Source organism: Knufia obscura (genome assembly GCF_036327395.1).
Source record: "Knufia obscura strain CCFEE 5817 isolate CBS 148926 chromosome Unknown scaffold_8, whole genome shotgun sequence".
NCBI classification, from domain to species: domain Eukaryota; kingdom Fungi; phylum Ascomycota; class Eurotiomycetes; order Chaetothyriales; family Trichomeriaceae; genus Knufia; species Knufia obscura.
In genome coordinates this window covers 35,102-49,363 of record NW_027042694.1, presented here as the reverse complement: position 1 = coordinate 49,363, position 14,262 = coordinate 35,102, and the positions used below count along the sequence as shown (strand labels likewise).

Genomic DNA, 14,262 nt, shown 5'->3' with positions numbered 1-14,262 from the left:
CCTGCAAACACTGCGTTCGCAAAGTTTGCGGCTGCGCCTTTCTGCTCGAGCATCTTTACCTGGCGGTGGTGGACCGAATGATAAGTTCAAGATCACCATCGGTATCCCTGCTGCGCCATGCATCACCCCTGTTCTCAATGCAGCCACAATCGTCGGTCAGTCCACTCACTGCTGGCCTTTCGAATGGGCACCGAGATAAGGATACGAAGCGACGGAAACCAAGTGTAAGCATTGTACAGTAGAGTACACCTGATTTGACCCAAGCTTGCGGACTTGTTTCATGCAGCGATCAGTACTTCGGAGCCGTGGACAGCGCCCGCCTTCGGACAAACTGGTTGAGTCGTCCACGTAAGTTGACGTACACGATGCGGTGTCAACATGGACCACGACGAAACTCGAAGTCCGCTTTCGCACTTTCGCTTTCGTTCATCTGCTCATCATCAGAAAGATTACATCTTGTACTTGGCCGGTGGCGCTTGTGCATATCTCGGTACAAGACTGTAACGAGCCTAGTGGAGGTTTCGTATTGTCCTAGAAAGATCTCTCTTATAAAGCCACGCGTCTTTTGAAAGCTTTTCGAAGCATGTACAATTCTGCCCACAAAGAGCCGCCGATCCGTAAGATCCACTACAGCGTCGTACAAACCCTGCTTGCCTATCAGTCTCTTGCACTAAGGATGCGTTATGCACGACGACATGACATTGCGTGGCTCGAGCCTTGCGATCATGCACACCATGCACGACGGCGCCTTGTCACTGTATGGCGACTCAGTAGTGCGTTCGGCACGCGTAGACACTTGTCGTGAACATGTCTGACACCAAGGACCTGAGCGGCGAGTCAGTCGTCTATGTTCAAGCGGTTCTCGGCAGTGGGACTTGGTGACATTGCATTGGACGCCGGAGCATCAAGCGAGGCCATGCCCAGAGTCAGGCCAGTACCTTGACTGAACAAAAGAGCGATAAGGAAACAGCAGAGATGGCGACTCTCACGCTCGCGCACACGAGCACTTTTGCTGTGATGCTGTTGTTGTCCAGGCTGATCTGCCTGGTGTCGGCAGCTACTGTGACCACAGCATGGAGTTGGGACAATATTTCTCAGCCTATCTCGATATTCAGATCGGTATGTACTTGCCAACTTACTCGAAAGCAGAGTAAGCACAAACAGGATCGAGCATCTGACTAACAGAGCTTCATGGGTATAGAGACCGGACCTGCTTGCACCGATACTCACACCTCTGGAAGGCATCCACCAACCAGACAAGATGGCACCTGGCTATTTCTTTGTTGCTCCTTACACTAATATGCAGGAGGGAATTTACATATACGATAACAATGCCGTAAGTCCATGCAGCGTGGCCTCCAACCTCAATGCCAAGACCTCGTTCCCACGTCTTCCCAATTCAAACCCCGCCGTCTCCGTTCCCACCCTGCGTCGCGCCGAATTTGCCGCCATAGTTCCCAAGTGCCAATATCGTGCGAAGCAGCTAGCACACAACCAAGCCAGCGCCTGCTCGCCAGCGCATGACACGAGTTATCAGCCATCAAGTACACCTCACCACCGTACCAACACACCTCCGAAAACGCCGTCGCCCCCAGAAGACCAAGTCCCACACGCACACCCACTAACACACACAGGACCTAATCTACACCTCCTTCGGCTCCTACGGCCCCGGACCCTCCCACGCCCCCCGCGTCTGCACATACCACGGCCACCCCCACCTCTGCTTCTACCAAGGCGTCCAACACCTCGGCTGGGGCCACGGCCACGGCGTAATAATGGACACGAACTACCGCGTCGTACGTTCCATTGAGCCCTCCTGCACCTACCAGGCCTCCTCCGACATGCACGAGTTCTACCTCATCGAAGACGGTCGACGCGCCCTAATGACGCAGTATATCCGGAGCGTGTACGATCTTTGTCCTTGGGGATTGTGCGATGGATTGGGGTATCTACAGGCCGGTCTGTTCCAGGAGATTGATGTTGAGAGTGGGGATTGTGTGTTTATGTGGAGTAGCATTGAGCATGTGGGGCCGGAGGAGAGTTATGTGTTGCCGTTTAGTACCGAGATCAGTGGGACGGGGGAGAGTCCGGAGTTGCCGTGGGATTATTTCCATATTAACAGTGTGGATAAGAGTAGTTATGATGGGGGTTATTTGGTTAGTGCGAGGCATGTGTGTGCGATCTACAAGGTTGATGGGACGACGGGGGAAATATTGTGGAGGTTCGGTGGGAAGAAGAATGAGTATGCGTATGATAATGAGTTGGGGGATATCTCGTTTGGGTTTCAGCATGATGCAAGGTGGATTAGTGATGGGGAGGACGAGAGTGTGATTAGCTTTTTTGATAATGCGAGTAATGGGTTTACGGAGACGGCGGGACATAGTATGGGGAAGATTGTGCGGCTTGATCATAAGGCTAAGGTTGCGAGGTTAGTTGAACGGCCGCTTGATCCGCCGTTTGTTAATGGGCATGCGCATTTGGCGAGGAGTCAGGGGAATTTTCAGCTGAATTTGCCGGGGTTTAAGGATGCGGATGTTGGGGGACAGCAGATTGGACGGGAGTTGGGGAATAGGATTATGAGTTTTGGAAATGACCCGTTCTTTTCGGAGTATAGGTGGAATGTGGTCAGAGGTCAAGCGACTGGGATTGAACTTGGTGTGTGGGAGAAGGTGTTCTATGGTGCGTTCGCATATGGCTATATGATGAACTACAGAGTTCTAAAGTTCGACGGCTGGGACGGTGTGCCGCTGACGAAGCCTGCGTTGTGGTCCTTCTCACAGCACGGCATGAACCACACGGCCGATAACGGTAATGCGATGACACTGTATGTGAGCTGGAATGGTCACACGAAGATCGACACCTGGACGTTTTATGGGGCGAACACAGAAGGTGCGAAACAGGATCTCAACTCATATGACTGGCTACCTTTAGTTGATGGATTCAAGAAGCGCGGTTTCGAGACGATCTACAGACACGACCAGACGTTTGTGTATACGTATGCTGAAGCATTCGACGAGAAAGGAAGGAGCCTAGGGAAGTCCCTTGTGCAGGATACATTCACGCCCAACAAGCTGATGGCGGAACACTACTGCGACGAGTTAGCCTGTCAATTCATGGACACGAACAATCCCGACAGACAGAAGATGAGAGAGGAGATGCAGAAAGTCTATGAGGATTGGGTTAAGGCCAAGGAGAACAATACAGAGGACGACATCGAAGATATCTACGAGAGTGTGTATAGCCATATAGGAGATGGCAGTAAGGGGAAAGTCGGGAAGATCATCGGCTTTGTGATCAGCTTCTTCTCGCTGGGAATACTTCTAGGGGCCATCATCGCTCTTGCTATGAGGAGGTTTACTACTGTTCAGACGTCGATGGACAAGATCATTGCAATACTCGGAATCAAGCCGAGGAGGTGGGAGGAGAGCAGGAAGGGGAAGTACTTCGGCATTGACAGCGATGAGACGCTGGCAGATGCGGATGATGACGATGCTGAGATGCAGAGAGTGGTATCACGGAGTAGCGATATCGATATTAGAGGTCAAGCGCTGAAGGAGAGCGGGCTGGAGGCTGAACGGCAGACGTTCTGGAGGCCTCTATCGCCGTGACATGCCTAATGGATACGTCGTCTGCTCCGCTGCTATGCTTATATGCTCTCCTGCTATGTTTCATGATCTCAGGCGTCCGCGCAATGCTGTTTCCGCTGCAATATGTTCGGTGTAAGCCTATATTCCAGAGCAGGTGCCTTCCTTGTATGGAATACCTGTCCATTGTTTCATGGCTCAGGCCAGTATCATGCTTTGCACGACCTCGGGAGCCACAGCAAAGTCACACAGACATGCATGCCAGATCTGCATGCTTGCATGAGCTTGTTTTGGGTCGTGGTTGACAGACATGCTAGAAGGTTGAGCATGACGCGTCCATTTTCGAGATCTGCGGACTCCGGCCACTGACATTATGCGTTGGGTCTTCATGTTTCTACACGGCTCTTCAATGGATCTATACGCAACCCTCAAAGTTGTATTGCTTTTAGTAGTTGGGCATGCGGCATGTCTATTCCGAGGTGAAGAACAGCGCTATCCCAGAAAGCCACAGCCGCGTTTGGTGCAGAGCACCGGCATGCTAAAAGCATCTGATAAGGATGGTGGAGCTAACAGGGAGGGAAGAAAGTGCTAGGTCATTACAGATTTTCTCTCTTGCATGTAATGACATCGATCTCCGCGACCAAGATCAAGACTTTTGGCGGAGCCCCGATGCTAGTATGCAGTAGGGCGTCTTGGCGCGTTTGGGCTTGCGAAGGTGCAGGGGCTTGCGTTGCACCGGCAGCCGTGCCAATTTGCTTGGAAGTGGTAATTTAATGTGTAGGGAAAGCCGTATCTCAAAGGTATGCAAGAGGTGTCGCATTGAACTGTTATCAATATGAGTTTAGTTCCTCCTGCAGTTCTTAAGCTGTAACCTCGAAGCAGTGAATCAGTAGCGGAGGGTAAACTTGATTCAAGCTGCAGATTCACTTGAGCTTGTAGGACTCATGGGTACAATGATCAGCGCTAATGCCAGATTTGCACGGGCTTATGGCTTTGAGTTCGTGCTGCGATCGTGTTCGATATCGCTTGTTCCACGAGAAATGAGAACGCGCGGCGCCTAGAAATAATAATGCATGCAGGATATCTCTCGTAGCTGAGCTGGGCTTGCATAGTCGACCCTAAATTTTACTTTGTGATACGCCGGTAATCGAGCGGATGGGCTTCCCTCCGGTGGGGCTGCTTCGATACGGTGGCCCAGTGAACGGAAACTGCAAGAATGTGTCTCCAATTCCACGCCATGCCCGGCTATGGACAGCGTCGCAACTTGGAAGCGGCGATTGCGTGGTCTATCGCAAGATGTCGTCTTTGTATGTGCTGCATCAAAGTGACTGCACTGCGGCCGACGAACGTGCTGGAGAATCTCTGATCAGCGATAACGTGGCCTTCCTGCCGGATGTCGGGAACTGTCGTGCAGAGTTGATGCCGACGACGTGACGGCCCGGAAGGTGCTACATACAAAGCAACAACGATCCATGCCAACACCATAAATCCAGTGTCCGCTGCTATTCGTCGCTGGTAACTGAAGATGGCCCCTGGACCACCTCCACCATCATGGTCCTCGATACCGAAGAAATTCGAGCTCGCTGTGATATGTTCTGTTCGGATTGTCGACTTCTTCCAGCAGGCTGCCCTACAAGCATTCATGTTTTACCAACTAGCCTCTTTTTCGCCCGATGCGCCAGAAAGTGAGATCTCTTTCCAGGTCGGCGTGTTGCAGGGCGTCTTCACTGCCGCTCAGATCTTCACGAGTGTGATATGGGGAAGAGTGGCAGACAACCCGGCATGGGGTCGAAAGAAAGTCATACTTGTCAGTCTGGTCGGACAAGGAATCAGTTGTATTGGCGTGGCATTTTCAAGAAGCTTTGCAGCTGCAGTCATCTGGCGGACACTAGGTGGCGCCGTGAATGCTACGGTCGGAGGAGCCAGAACTGCACTTTCTGAGAAGACGGAGAAGAAATACCACTCGAGAACATTTCTGCTGCTACCACTAGCTTGGAACCTCGCGAATATCTTTGGCCCGCCTATAGGAGGATTGATGTCTGATCCGGTGCAGTACCACCCGGAATGGTTCGGCGAGAATTCGACGTTTGGAGGCAAGAATGGTGTCGCATGGATGAGGAAATACCCCTACGCACCTGCAAACCTCTTATGTGCTCTTGTCATGTTCGCTGATGCAGCATTGGTCCTGTTCGGACTCGAAGAGACACTCATCACGTGTCAGGGCAGACGAGATCGAGGCTTCGAAGTAGGCGCTTCGATCAAAGAACTCTTCTCCAAATACGTCCTTCGCAGGTCGGGTTACACACGCCTTGACCAGAACGAAGTAACAGCAGAGACAGCGGTCCACGACGACGCTGAACTAGAAACGAGCACACCACTGGCACAGATCATGAAAGAAGAACATCCACGACCACAAACGCCTCCGAAACCGACCCCAGTGGGACCAGTACCATTCAGCCGAGCTCTGACGCGCAACGTCTTCCTCGTCATGTCCACCGTGGCGCTGCTGGACTTCCAGCTCGGCGGCTTCACAGGTCTTTGGACCATGTTTCTCTCATCCGACCGCCGCGATCCAAACAACGACCCCAAACCACAACTACCACTCAAGTTCTCCGGCGGCATCGGCTTCTCACCCTCAGTCGTTGGCCTCGCCATGTCCATCCTCGGCGTTGTTGGTATAATATGCCAGCTCACCCTGTACCCTCGAGTCAATGCACGATTCGGCTTGCTGCGATCAACGAGATATTCGCTGTTCTTCTTTCCGATCGCGTACATTCTGGCACCGTACTTGTCATTACTCGCGTCATCCTCGAGCAACCAATTTCTACTCTGGACTGGTATCATCATGGTTGCGCTGATCGTCATCTCGGCGCGGACTTTTGCTGTGCCTGGGATGGTGTTGCTCACTAATAATGCTTCGCCTGGTCCGGAAGTGTTGGGCACTATTCATGGACTTGGTGCGGCTGTTAGTGCGACTTTCAGGACCATCGGACCGATAGTGGCTGGTCATTGGTATAGCAACGGTCTGGAAAGGGGAATGGTGGGTGAAGCGTGGTGGTTGTTGGCAGTTAGTGCCTTGATGGGATGCATACCCGTGTTCTGGGTGAAAGATGGAAGGTAATTCATAGCTGCGTAGAGTATACATAATTCTAGAGCTACTACCTAGTTATCTAGTCGTGCATCAAAGAGGTCTTCCACGAGCATTTCTTCTCCGATGCAAATGCACGTCTCATCCTTTACACGACATAACTGTGCTCTAACCAACATTTTATGCAAGTATCCTAGTGCTTCGCTTCGCAGCCTACTGTCGTAGCGTTGCTAGTCCGTAGCTTACTAGCTTGGGCGAATGAGTGTCAGACGTGGATAGCCAGAAAAGCAGGTGCATATAGCATGTGGTGCTCAGCTGGCCATTTTTATATGAATGTGCGCCTGCTCAGACTCCGCAGAGACGTCAATAGGGGTGATGACCAGTGATGAGATCCAGGACATGGTTTTTGGTGTCGAGCGCCATTCGGTAAGCTCTCAAGGAGAATAATGGTGTGACCATCCGAGGCCATAAGTCAACGCTTGTTCAAAACTTGTTTGTAGGCAGTGCTTCTCGTTGTTGGTCAGCATTGAAGGGAGGCTCATCGGAGCGTGTGTTAGATTCATTTCGTTGCGCTGTTAGTTGCGAAAAGGTTCCTGCTCATTACGGCTCAAGTGCCAAGGCTGTGCTGGTAGTGATTGAGCACAGTTCAAGCGAGAACTGCCGCCATTTGAGATCTGCTTTCACTGGTGAGCAGACAGAAGCTGCCCATCAAATTCTGAACCGTCCGCTTAGTCTCCATTCTCCTCGTCTCCATTTGCCCCATCCACAGTTGGGGGTCGTCCACGTGATTGTCCGAGTGCTGCTCTTCCGACGTTGTGCTCTTCGATTGCGTCTCTTCATGTTTTCCTTCTGATGTTATCTCCACTGGGTGCGCCTCTTCGTGCTGGTTGCAATTCGGCATTGTCTCGTCCGACTGCGTCTCTTCATACTGCTTACCTTCCGGTGCTGTCCCCTTTGATTGTGTCTCTTCATGCTGCTTGTCCTGGTTTGCTCGAGCTCTCGCGCGTCGTCTTCGTTGACCTCTGCTCAGATGTTGCTCCTGCTTGGGTTGCTGGGCTTTCGTCTCCGGATTTCCCTTCTCCGCCTGCTCTTCTGAAAGTGGAGAGTCTTCTGCTTCATGCTCCAGCTGCTTCCCTTCCGACATTGTATCCTCCGATTGCGTCTCTTTATACTGCTTGTCCTGCTGTGCTATAGCTTTCTCGATCTGCACGGCGTGTTTTCTTTGTTGCGATTTGGTTGGCTTCGTCTTGTGCTCAGGTTTCTCAATGCCTGCCGGCTGGGCTCCTGGTGTTCGTATTCGAGTATTGTTTTGCACGTTCTGACCCTCTTGTGCTTTTGCCGCTTTCCGTGCCTTCTTCGGTTCCTTCTTGCCCAACTTCGGCTGCTTCTGGCCGACAGTATTTGCCGTTCCTTTCCCTTTTTGGTCCTTGGCTGCCACGTCTACCGCAGCCGGAGTGCACAGAGGTCGATCTATGAGAGGTAATCTGATCTGCCCATTTGAGGAGATTGTTAAATTTGATGTGTCATCGCCGATCGCCCTCTTGCATGCACTGTCCGCTGCGTCGTTACCGGGAGTATGAACGTGGCCATTGCACAACCGAAGCTCGACTGCGACTCCCATCTGCACCATTTGTCCAATGCCATGTCTCGTCACAGCTATTGCCTCCCACAAGGGACATTTGTTCCGTTGAGTAAGGTCGAATCTGTGAAAGTTCTTGATGAAGAGAAGAGCAGTGTTTGAGTCACTGAATATCGTGATGCTAGTCATGGGCTTTTTGCCTTGTAGGACAGCAGTCTTGCACGTCTGATGGAAGTATTCAATGGCAGCTGTTATCGCAAGAAGTTCCATCCAGTTGTTGTCCTTGATGAAGCCACAAGGCGTCCTCCAATAATGCTCTCTCCAAGCCGATTCCACTGTGTTCTCGCGAACTATGAAAGCTATGCCTTGTCCTGTATCTTGGGTCGACCAGTCTGTAAAAACTGTTGCTTGGTTGCTCGATTTGACTTCCCACCAAGCATCGACTGCAATCTGATTCGGATCTCGAACACCGCCCTGAAGGACGAATTTCCCGCCACAATGCTGTGTGAGCAAATTTCCGAACGGCTTCAGAGGATCACCACCATAGTTCTGCGGCAACGCGAGTAGCAATTCCTTATCCCTGTTTCGACCTGAAAGTGAAGAGTCCATTATGTCTGCGTTAGCCGTTCTGCAGTGAGTGTTCGTAGTAGAATCTGATATGCTTTGAATTGTCAGCGGAGATGGTATGCGTGATCATGTTCACACAAAGATGGTATCGGGAATAGAGCTCAACACCCGAGGTACATGTTGGCATGCACTATCGTGGGATGCGGCGTGACTCTCACTGCATGCACTTCTGTCACGGCGAGTCACTGGAATTAGTACCGAACGGAATTGTGCAAGAACTCATCTGCACTTGTATATCAATGCTTGCTGCTTGGGTCCCCAGGATCGAGAGAAAGGTTCAGGGCAACAGCGCCGCGACGACATCGCCTTCGCCAAAGGTGACCTCGGTGACCCCTCGCACGGGAAAGAATTGTCGCCATCTTGCATTGGAGATGTTCACACAGAAGAAGTGGCATCGCTGTCTTTGACTCACTTGCACAAGGGCAGCATACAACAGAGTCCATTGTGAACGATCTAGCGCGGTAGGTGACGACTTTACCCTTTGTCAACAAACAGATCCTCTATGATGTCCGAGACTACATGGCACTGAATTTCGATGAAGGCTGTTATTGTTATGATTGAGAGTTTCGATCAATGGCACTGAACAAACACATCTGTCATGCACGGCTCGAGCTGATTCGAAGGCGGAGGTGCAAGCACACTGGTGAACGGCCTCACGGCTGTCGCCGCACAAGCTAAGTCACGTGAAATGACGTCACTGGCTTTGTTGGACATATCCACGATATCGTAGGAAGCCATTCTTCTTCTCTTCGCATAATTTTCCTTGCTTCAAGCTTACACTGCTCACCTTTCGATACACTGCTCACCTCTCGACATCCTCACCATGCCTCTCGATTGATGTCTCGCCCGCTGGGCTGATTCTTCTGCGATGCGTCTAGGAGAAGATTACGTTCTACGATGGCTGAGCACGTTGCGACAGCTGTCCTATCAGGCGGCTTTTACGGCGATTGGAAGAAACCTCAGTCGATCGAACCATCCTACTGAACGGCAATGCTACTTGTTAGCGACTCACTGGCAACGGTTGAGCTCGTACTCAAGCGTGCACCGCTGATCTGCTTACTATCCTTTGGTCAGAACCGTGAGGTATTGATCAGTGGCCTTGGGTCGCTTCCGTCCAACTACGCTGTTCTTGGCCAAGGCCCTGCGCCACTGATCAATACCTCAGGGTTCTACCTATCATTCCCCTCATCACAGCCCCCACGATGTCAGTATGGGTCTTAAGCTCTCCGAGAAGCATTTGCGCTGAGATGGCAAGAACAACGCCGTCCGCATCATTCTAGAATGAAACAGTTCCAAGGCCCACCAGGCGACCGGCATGTCAATCAGTTTTATGACTGTGTTGTGGGTTGAGCAGGTTACCTTGATATACATCCCTAGAGGGCGCTGGCGGTCATGGAGCATGTACAAGGACGCGACGTCGACTGCATATCTGAGCCATATCCCCTCTGAAATCCCCATCTTTCCCCCACAATCTCGTTCTCATCTTTTCGATAGAGAGCTCTCCAAATTATGCTCGCGCCGAGATGGCGACAAAACCCCATTCTCAATCTAGAGTGAAATAGTTCCACCTCCACTCGGCGACTGGCATGTCAATCAGTTCCAGGACTGTCTTGTAGGTTGAGCAGGTGTTGGTGGTATACAATCTAGAGAGCGCGAGTCGTCAAGAGGAGAGACTACAACGCGATATCGACCCTCTCCTTCCCTTGGGCATATCCTGCTTGGAAGTACACTCATTGCACCTTCTATTCACCACATTCTCATGGTGTCAGCACAAGAATACCCGAAACACCTTCAGTATCACAAACGTCTATTCTTCTATGTGCCAATTCACTCCGGTCTGCGAATGTCACATGAACTGCGCTCCGTGCTATCTTGTTTCCAACTGATCAAATCGTTCCTGGTAGCCGATGAGCTGCAGTTCGTGAATACCTCCCTCGAGCTCGCTGTAGAAAGCATGCTGAGAACACGATTCCCAAAGCCTGTCGCAGAAATTCCCTTGTGTTGTGCCGTAGAGACATTCCTAGCCCAATGACCAATTTCCACTGTGAGCCGCACGAAGAGCGACTGCATGTGAATGTGAATGTCAGACATTGTATCAGGCCCGGATCATTTCAGTATGTCTCGTATTGCTCCGGTCTCGCGTTGTCCCGGATATTCATAACGATCTTGATCCTGTAACGATGTGGACTTGCATTCTTTACATGGAACGAGTCTTGTCTCTACTGCTTGGTCTGCCTACAAGCAGTGCTCGCCAGCTGCGCGCAGGTACGCGCAGCTCGGTGGAGTCGCTGTCGCCCCCACAATGAGCTCATTAGGGCTAAAATAGGCGTAAAATATGTGATTCTGTCTCTTTCAAATGTTGTAACTTCTCAATACTGCTTCCTCTTGATTTTGTAACAAACCTCGCCAATATGAGCGATATCCTCAAGCGTCTACGTGCTGATACCGTCGGTCAAGGTATACAACCACCAGAACGTTGGACCCACGACGGTAAGGTGTATATTCGAGGGGATCTTGCTGAGATTGATAGCTCTCGATATCGCTCAAACTGGTGGACGTACGGAGCGAAGTATGCGCTAGCTGGACAGAATGCAATCGTTGCTGGTTGGCTTTGCTGTACAGAGGGCTGCCCGAGTCGGTTTATCGTAATATCAAAGGAAGCAGCGCATATGGCGCAGAGGCATATGGAGGAAAAGCATCAAATGAAGAAGCTTAAGACGACTATATGCAGTAGTCAGCACAGTTCTGATGCTAGCGAAAGCGAGTATCGTACGCTATTACATACCGTTAACGAGAAGAAGATCCAGGCACAGCTGCTACGCTTCTTTATTATTAAACACCTTCCGTTCAATAAAGCTAACTCGCCTGAGTTCAGAAGCTTGCTTAAACTTCTACAACCGCAGATGGTAAGAGTAGCTTATTCAGCTACCTCACTCAGGCGATGGGCAAGAGATGCGTTCACTATTGAGAGAGCAAGAGTGAAATCTCTGCTGTCTGAAGCTGCTTCCAAGATACATATCTCTTTTGATATATGGACGTCGCCAAATCGGTTCGCAGTCTTTGGTATTGTCGCTCATTTTGTTAGGCCGATTCACGCAGAGGATAAGGTCGTATATCGAAATCAAGCCGTCTTGCTCGGGATGAAGAGGATGCAGGATAGGCACGGAGCGAAGGAGATGTCTGAAGAGATCATTCAGTCGATCCTAGACTTCGAGATTGGTCAGCGTCTTGGTTGCTTTCAAGCCGATAACCCAACGTTCAACGACAATACTGTGAGGGACGTACTGGTAGTACTTGACCCTACCGAAGCTGATCCTGCCTCTCGACGTGCTCGTTGTATCGGCCATGTTATTCACCTAGCTGCAAAGGATCTGATCTTTGGTACAGACGTTGACGCCTCTGAATTTGACATCGCCGGCGAGAAAGTCGCGAAATTCAACAGACAGAAGCTTCAGCGAGCGCAGGATGTTTAGAGGTCAAAAGGTGCTATTGGAAAGCTACATAATATCGTCAAGGCTATTCGTATTGGTCCTCAGAGGTCAGAGAGGTTCAGAGATATCAAGGTTGGCAACAAAAGCATTGATGGTAAGTAGTTGACTATTATTTTGTATAGATTGGCGACTATCGATACATCGCAGGTGAGATCGCAGTTGAGCAAAACGTCATCAGGATTTAACGGATTTTAGGATCCTGACACTCTGATTGGCTCAAGCCCCGGAAACTAAACTATTTAGGCAGTTTTGCACTGTTTGCTCAAAACCAAAAACTGCACACAGAAAGACTGACCCGCTCACTCTAGATCTACGACCCATCCAAGATAACGACACTCGCTGGTCTTCGCATTATCTATCTATCGAACGGGCCCTTCTGATCAAAATACGACTGAACACCTTTATGGATACCTTTCAAGAAGACTATAAACTCGAGCCACTTTACCTATGACGACTGGGCGATCCTACAAGAAATCTACAATGTGCTTAAGCCGTTTAAAACCGCCACTGAAGACCTATAACGTTCAGTAACTGAGGGCCGTCATGGCTCTGTCTGGGAATGGCTACCAATTATCGAGTACCTCGTTAAGCATACCGAGGACTCCTAGACTAAGTTTCGAAAGAAATACGACGAGAATCACCCATTGGTGGTAGCATGTTAAAACAGCTGGTAAAAGCTCGATAATTACTACTATAAGACCGATAAGGTAGAGACTATTTATGCTGCAGCAATACTGCTTACTCCTCGTGGACGGAAAGCCTACCTTAATCGTAATTAGTCGGAGAAGGATATAATAGCTATGATCACGAAGGTCTATTAATATTGGGAGAAGAACTATAAGAGCTAGTATAGTACTACTGGCTAGCTAAGTACTCGTGTTTAAGACCTATTACTACGAGATATTATGCTTAGGGTAATCGATACTATAAGAAAGACCTACGACGATTTATTTATAGACTATATTTACTAGTAGCCCGAAACCTTAGACGTCGATATGCTTAATTAGTGGATGAATTTAGGACCGATCGAGCTACGATAGATAGCCCTTAATATCCTCTCTATACCAGTAATATTAGTAGAGGTTAAGCGAGTGGTTTCCTCTACAAAGAAGCTTCTAACACCTAAGCGGAATTCTCTATTAACGGCTTCTATTAAGGTCTATAAGCTACTACGGAATTAGTAGCGAGGCGATATCGTGCTTTAAAGAAGAGATAACGGTGCGGTAGATATTAGATAATAGCGATAGCGAGAGCGACGACGAGGCTATATAGCGACGACGAGGCTAGCTACGTGCCAGCTGCGCGCAGTAGCGCAGCAAAGCAAAGCTGGCGATTTTGTTAGCTACGCAGCTAGCGAGCACTACCTATAAGTACTAGTGATCCGAATTTCGAGATATAGGACGCATCGCATAACTCAGCGCAAAGCTATAACTTACCTACACTTATTACGTATATTACAGTTAAAATCATTAATCGTAATTAAATATAAGTACCGTACTATACTCTAGATAAAACTCAATAGATCGACTAGGAACTTATTAAATTAACTTAATATTTGCCTTCCACGTTCTAGCGCCCTTTAGCTCTCGCAGGTCTTAATAAAGACTCGACCTAAGCATTCTTAGAAATTCGTTAAGCGTTAGACTATATATTCTATTACACAGTGGTAAATTAGCTATATTTACTATATATATTAAGTTAAAGTCATGTCTTATAAAGTGTTTACTCTAGGATCATTTGCGTTAATGTAAGTCGCGAGATTCTAACTTAAGAAATTATAGTTCGTATATTCGATTTAAATAACCCTAATTATCGAATTAGTGATTTTATGGCGCTAATTACGGGTTTAACTTTGATACTAGCACATATCGTTAATCACTAGAAGACGGACAA

At 49.5% G+C, this 14,262-nt stretch overlaps 3 protein-coding genes across 3 annotated transcripts; 2 read left to right on the top strand and 1 right to left on the bottom strand.

Moving 5' to 3' along the window:
* Positions 1–1,261: 1,261 nt before the first annotated feature.
* PMZ80_006824 (uncharacterized protein) lies at positions 1,262–3,608 on the top strand (the record flags this gene model as incomplete). Its single annotated transcript, XM_064875235.1, has 2 exons — positions 1,262–1,336; positions 1,635–3,608. The coding sequence occupies 2 exons, from the start codon at positions 1,262–1,264 to the stop codon at positions 3,606–3,608; spliced, it is 2,049 nt and encodes a 682-aa protein (XP_064728500.1).
* A 1,501-nt stretch (positions 3,609–5,109) lies between these two features.
* PMZ80_006823 (uncharacterized protein) lies at positions 5,110–6,705 on the top strand (the record flags this gene model as incomplete). Its single annotated transcript, XM_064875234.1, has 1 exon — positions 5,110–6,705. The coding sequence occupies one exon, from the start codon at positions 5,110–5,112 to the stop codon at positions 6,703–6,705; it is 1,596 nt and encodes a 531-aa protein (XP_064728499.1).
* A 613-nt stretch (positions 6,706–7,318) lies between these two features.
* Positions 7,319–8,860, bottom strand: PMZ80_006822 (uncharacterized protein; the record flags this gene model as incomplete). Its single annotated transcript, XM_064875233.1, has 1 exon — positions 7,319–8,860. The coding sequence occupies one exon, from the start codon at positions 8,858–8,860 to the stop codon at positions 7,319–7,321; it is 1,542 nt and encodes a 513-aa protein (XP_064728498.1).
* Between the last annotated feature and the right edge of the window lie 5,402 nt (positions 8,861–14,262).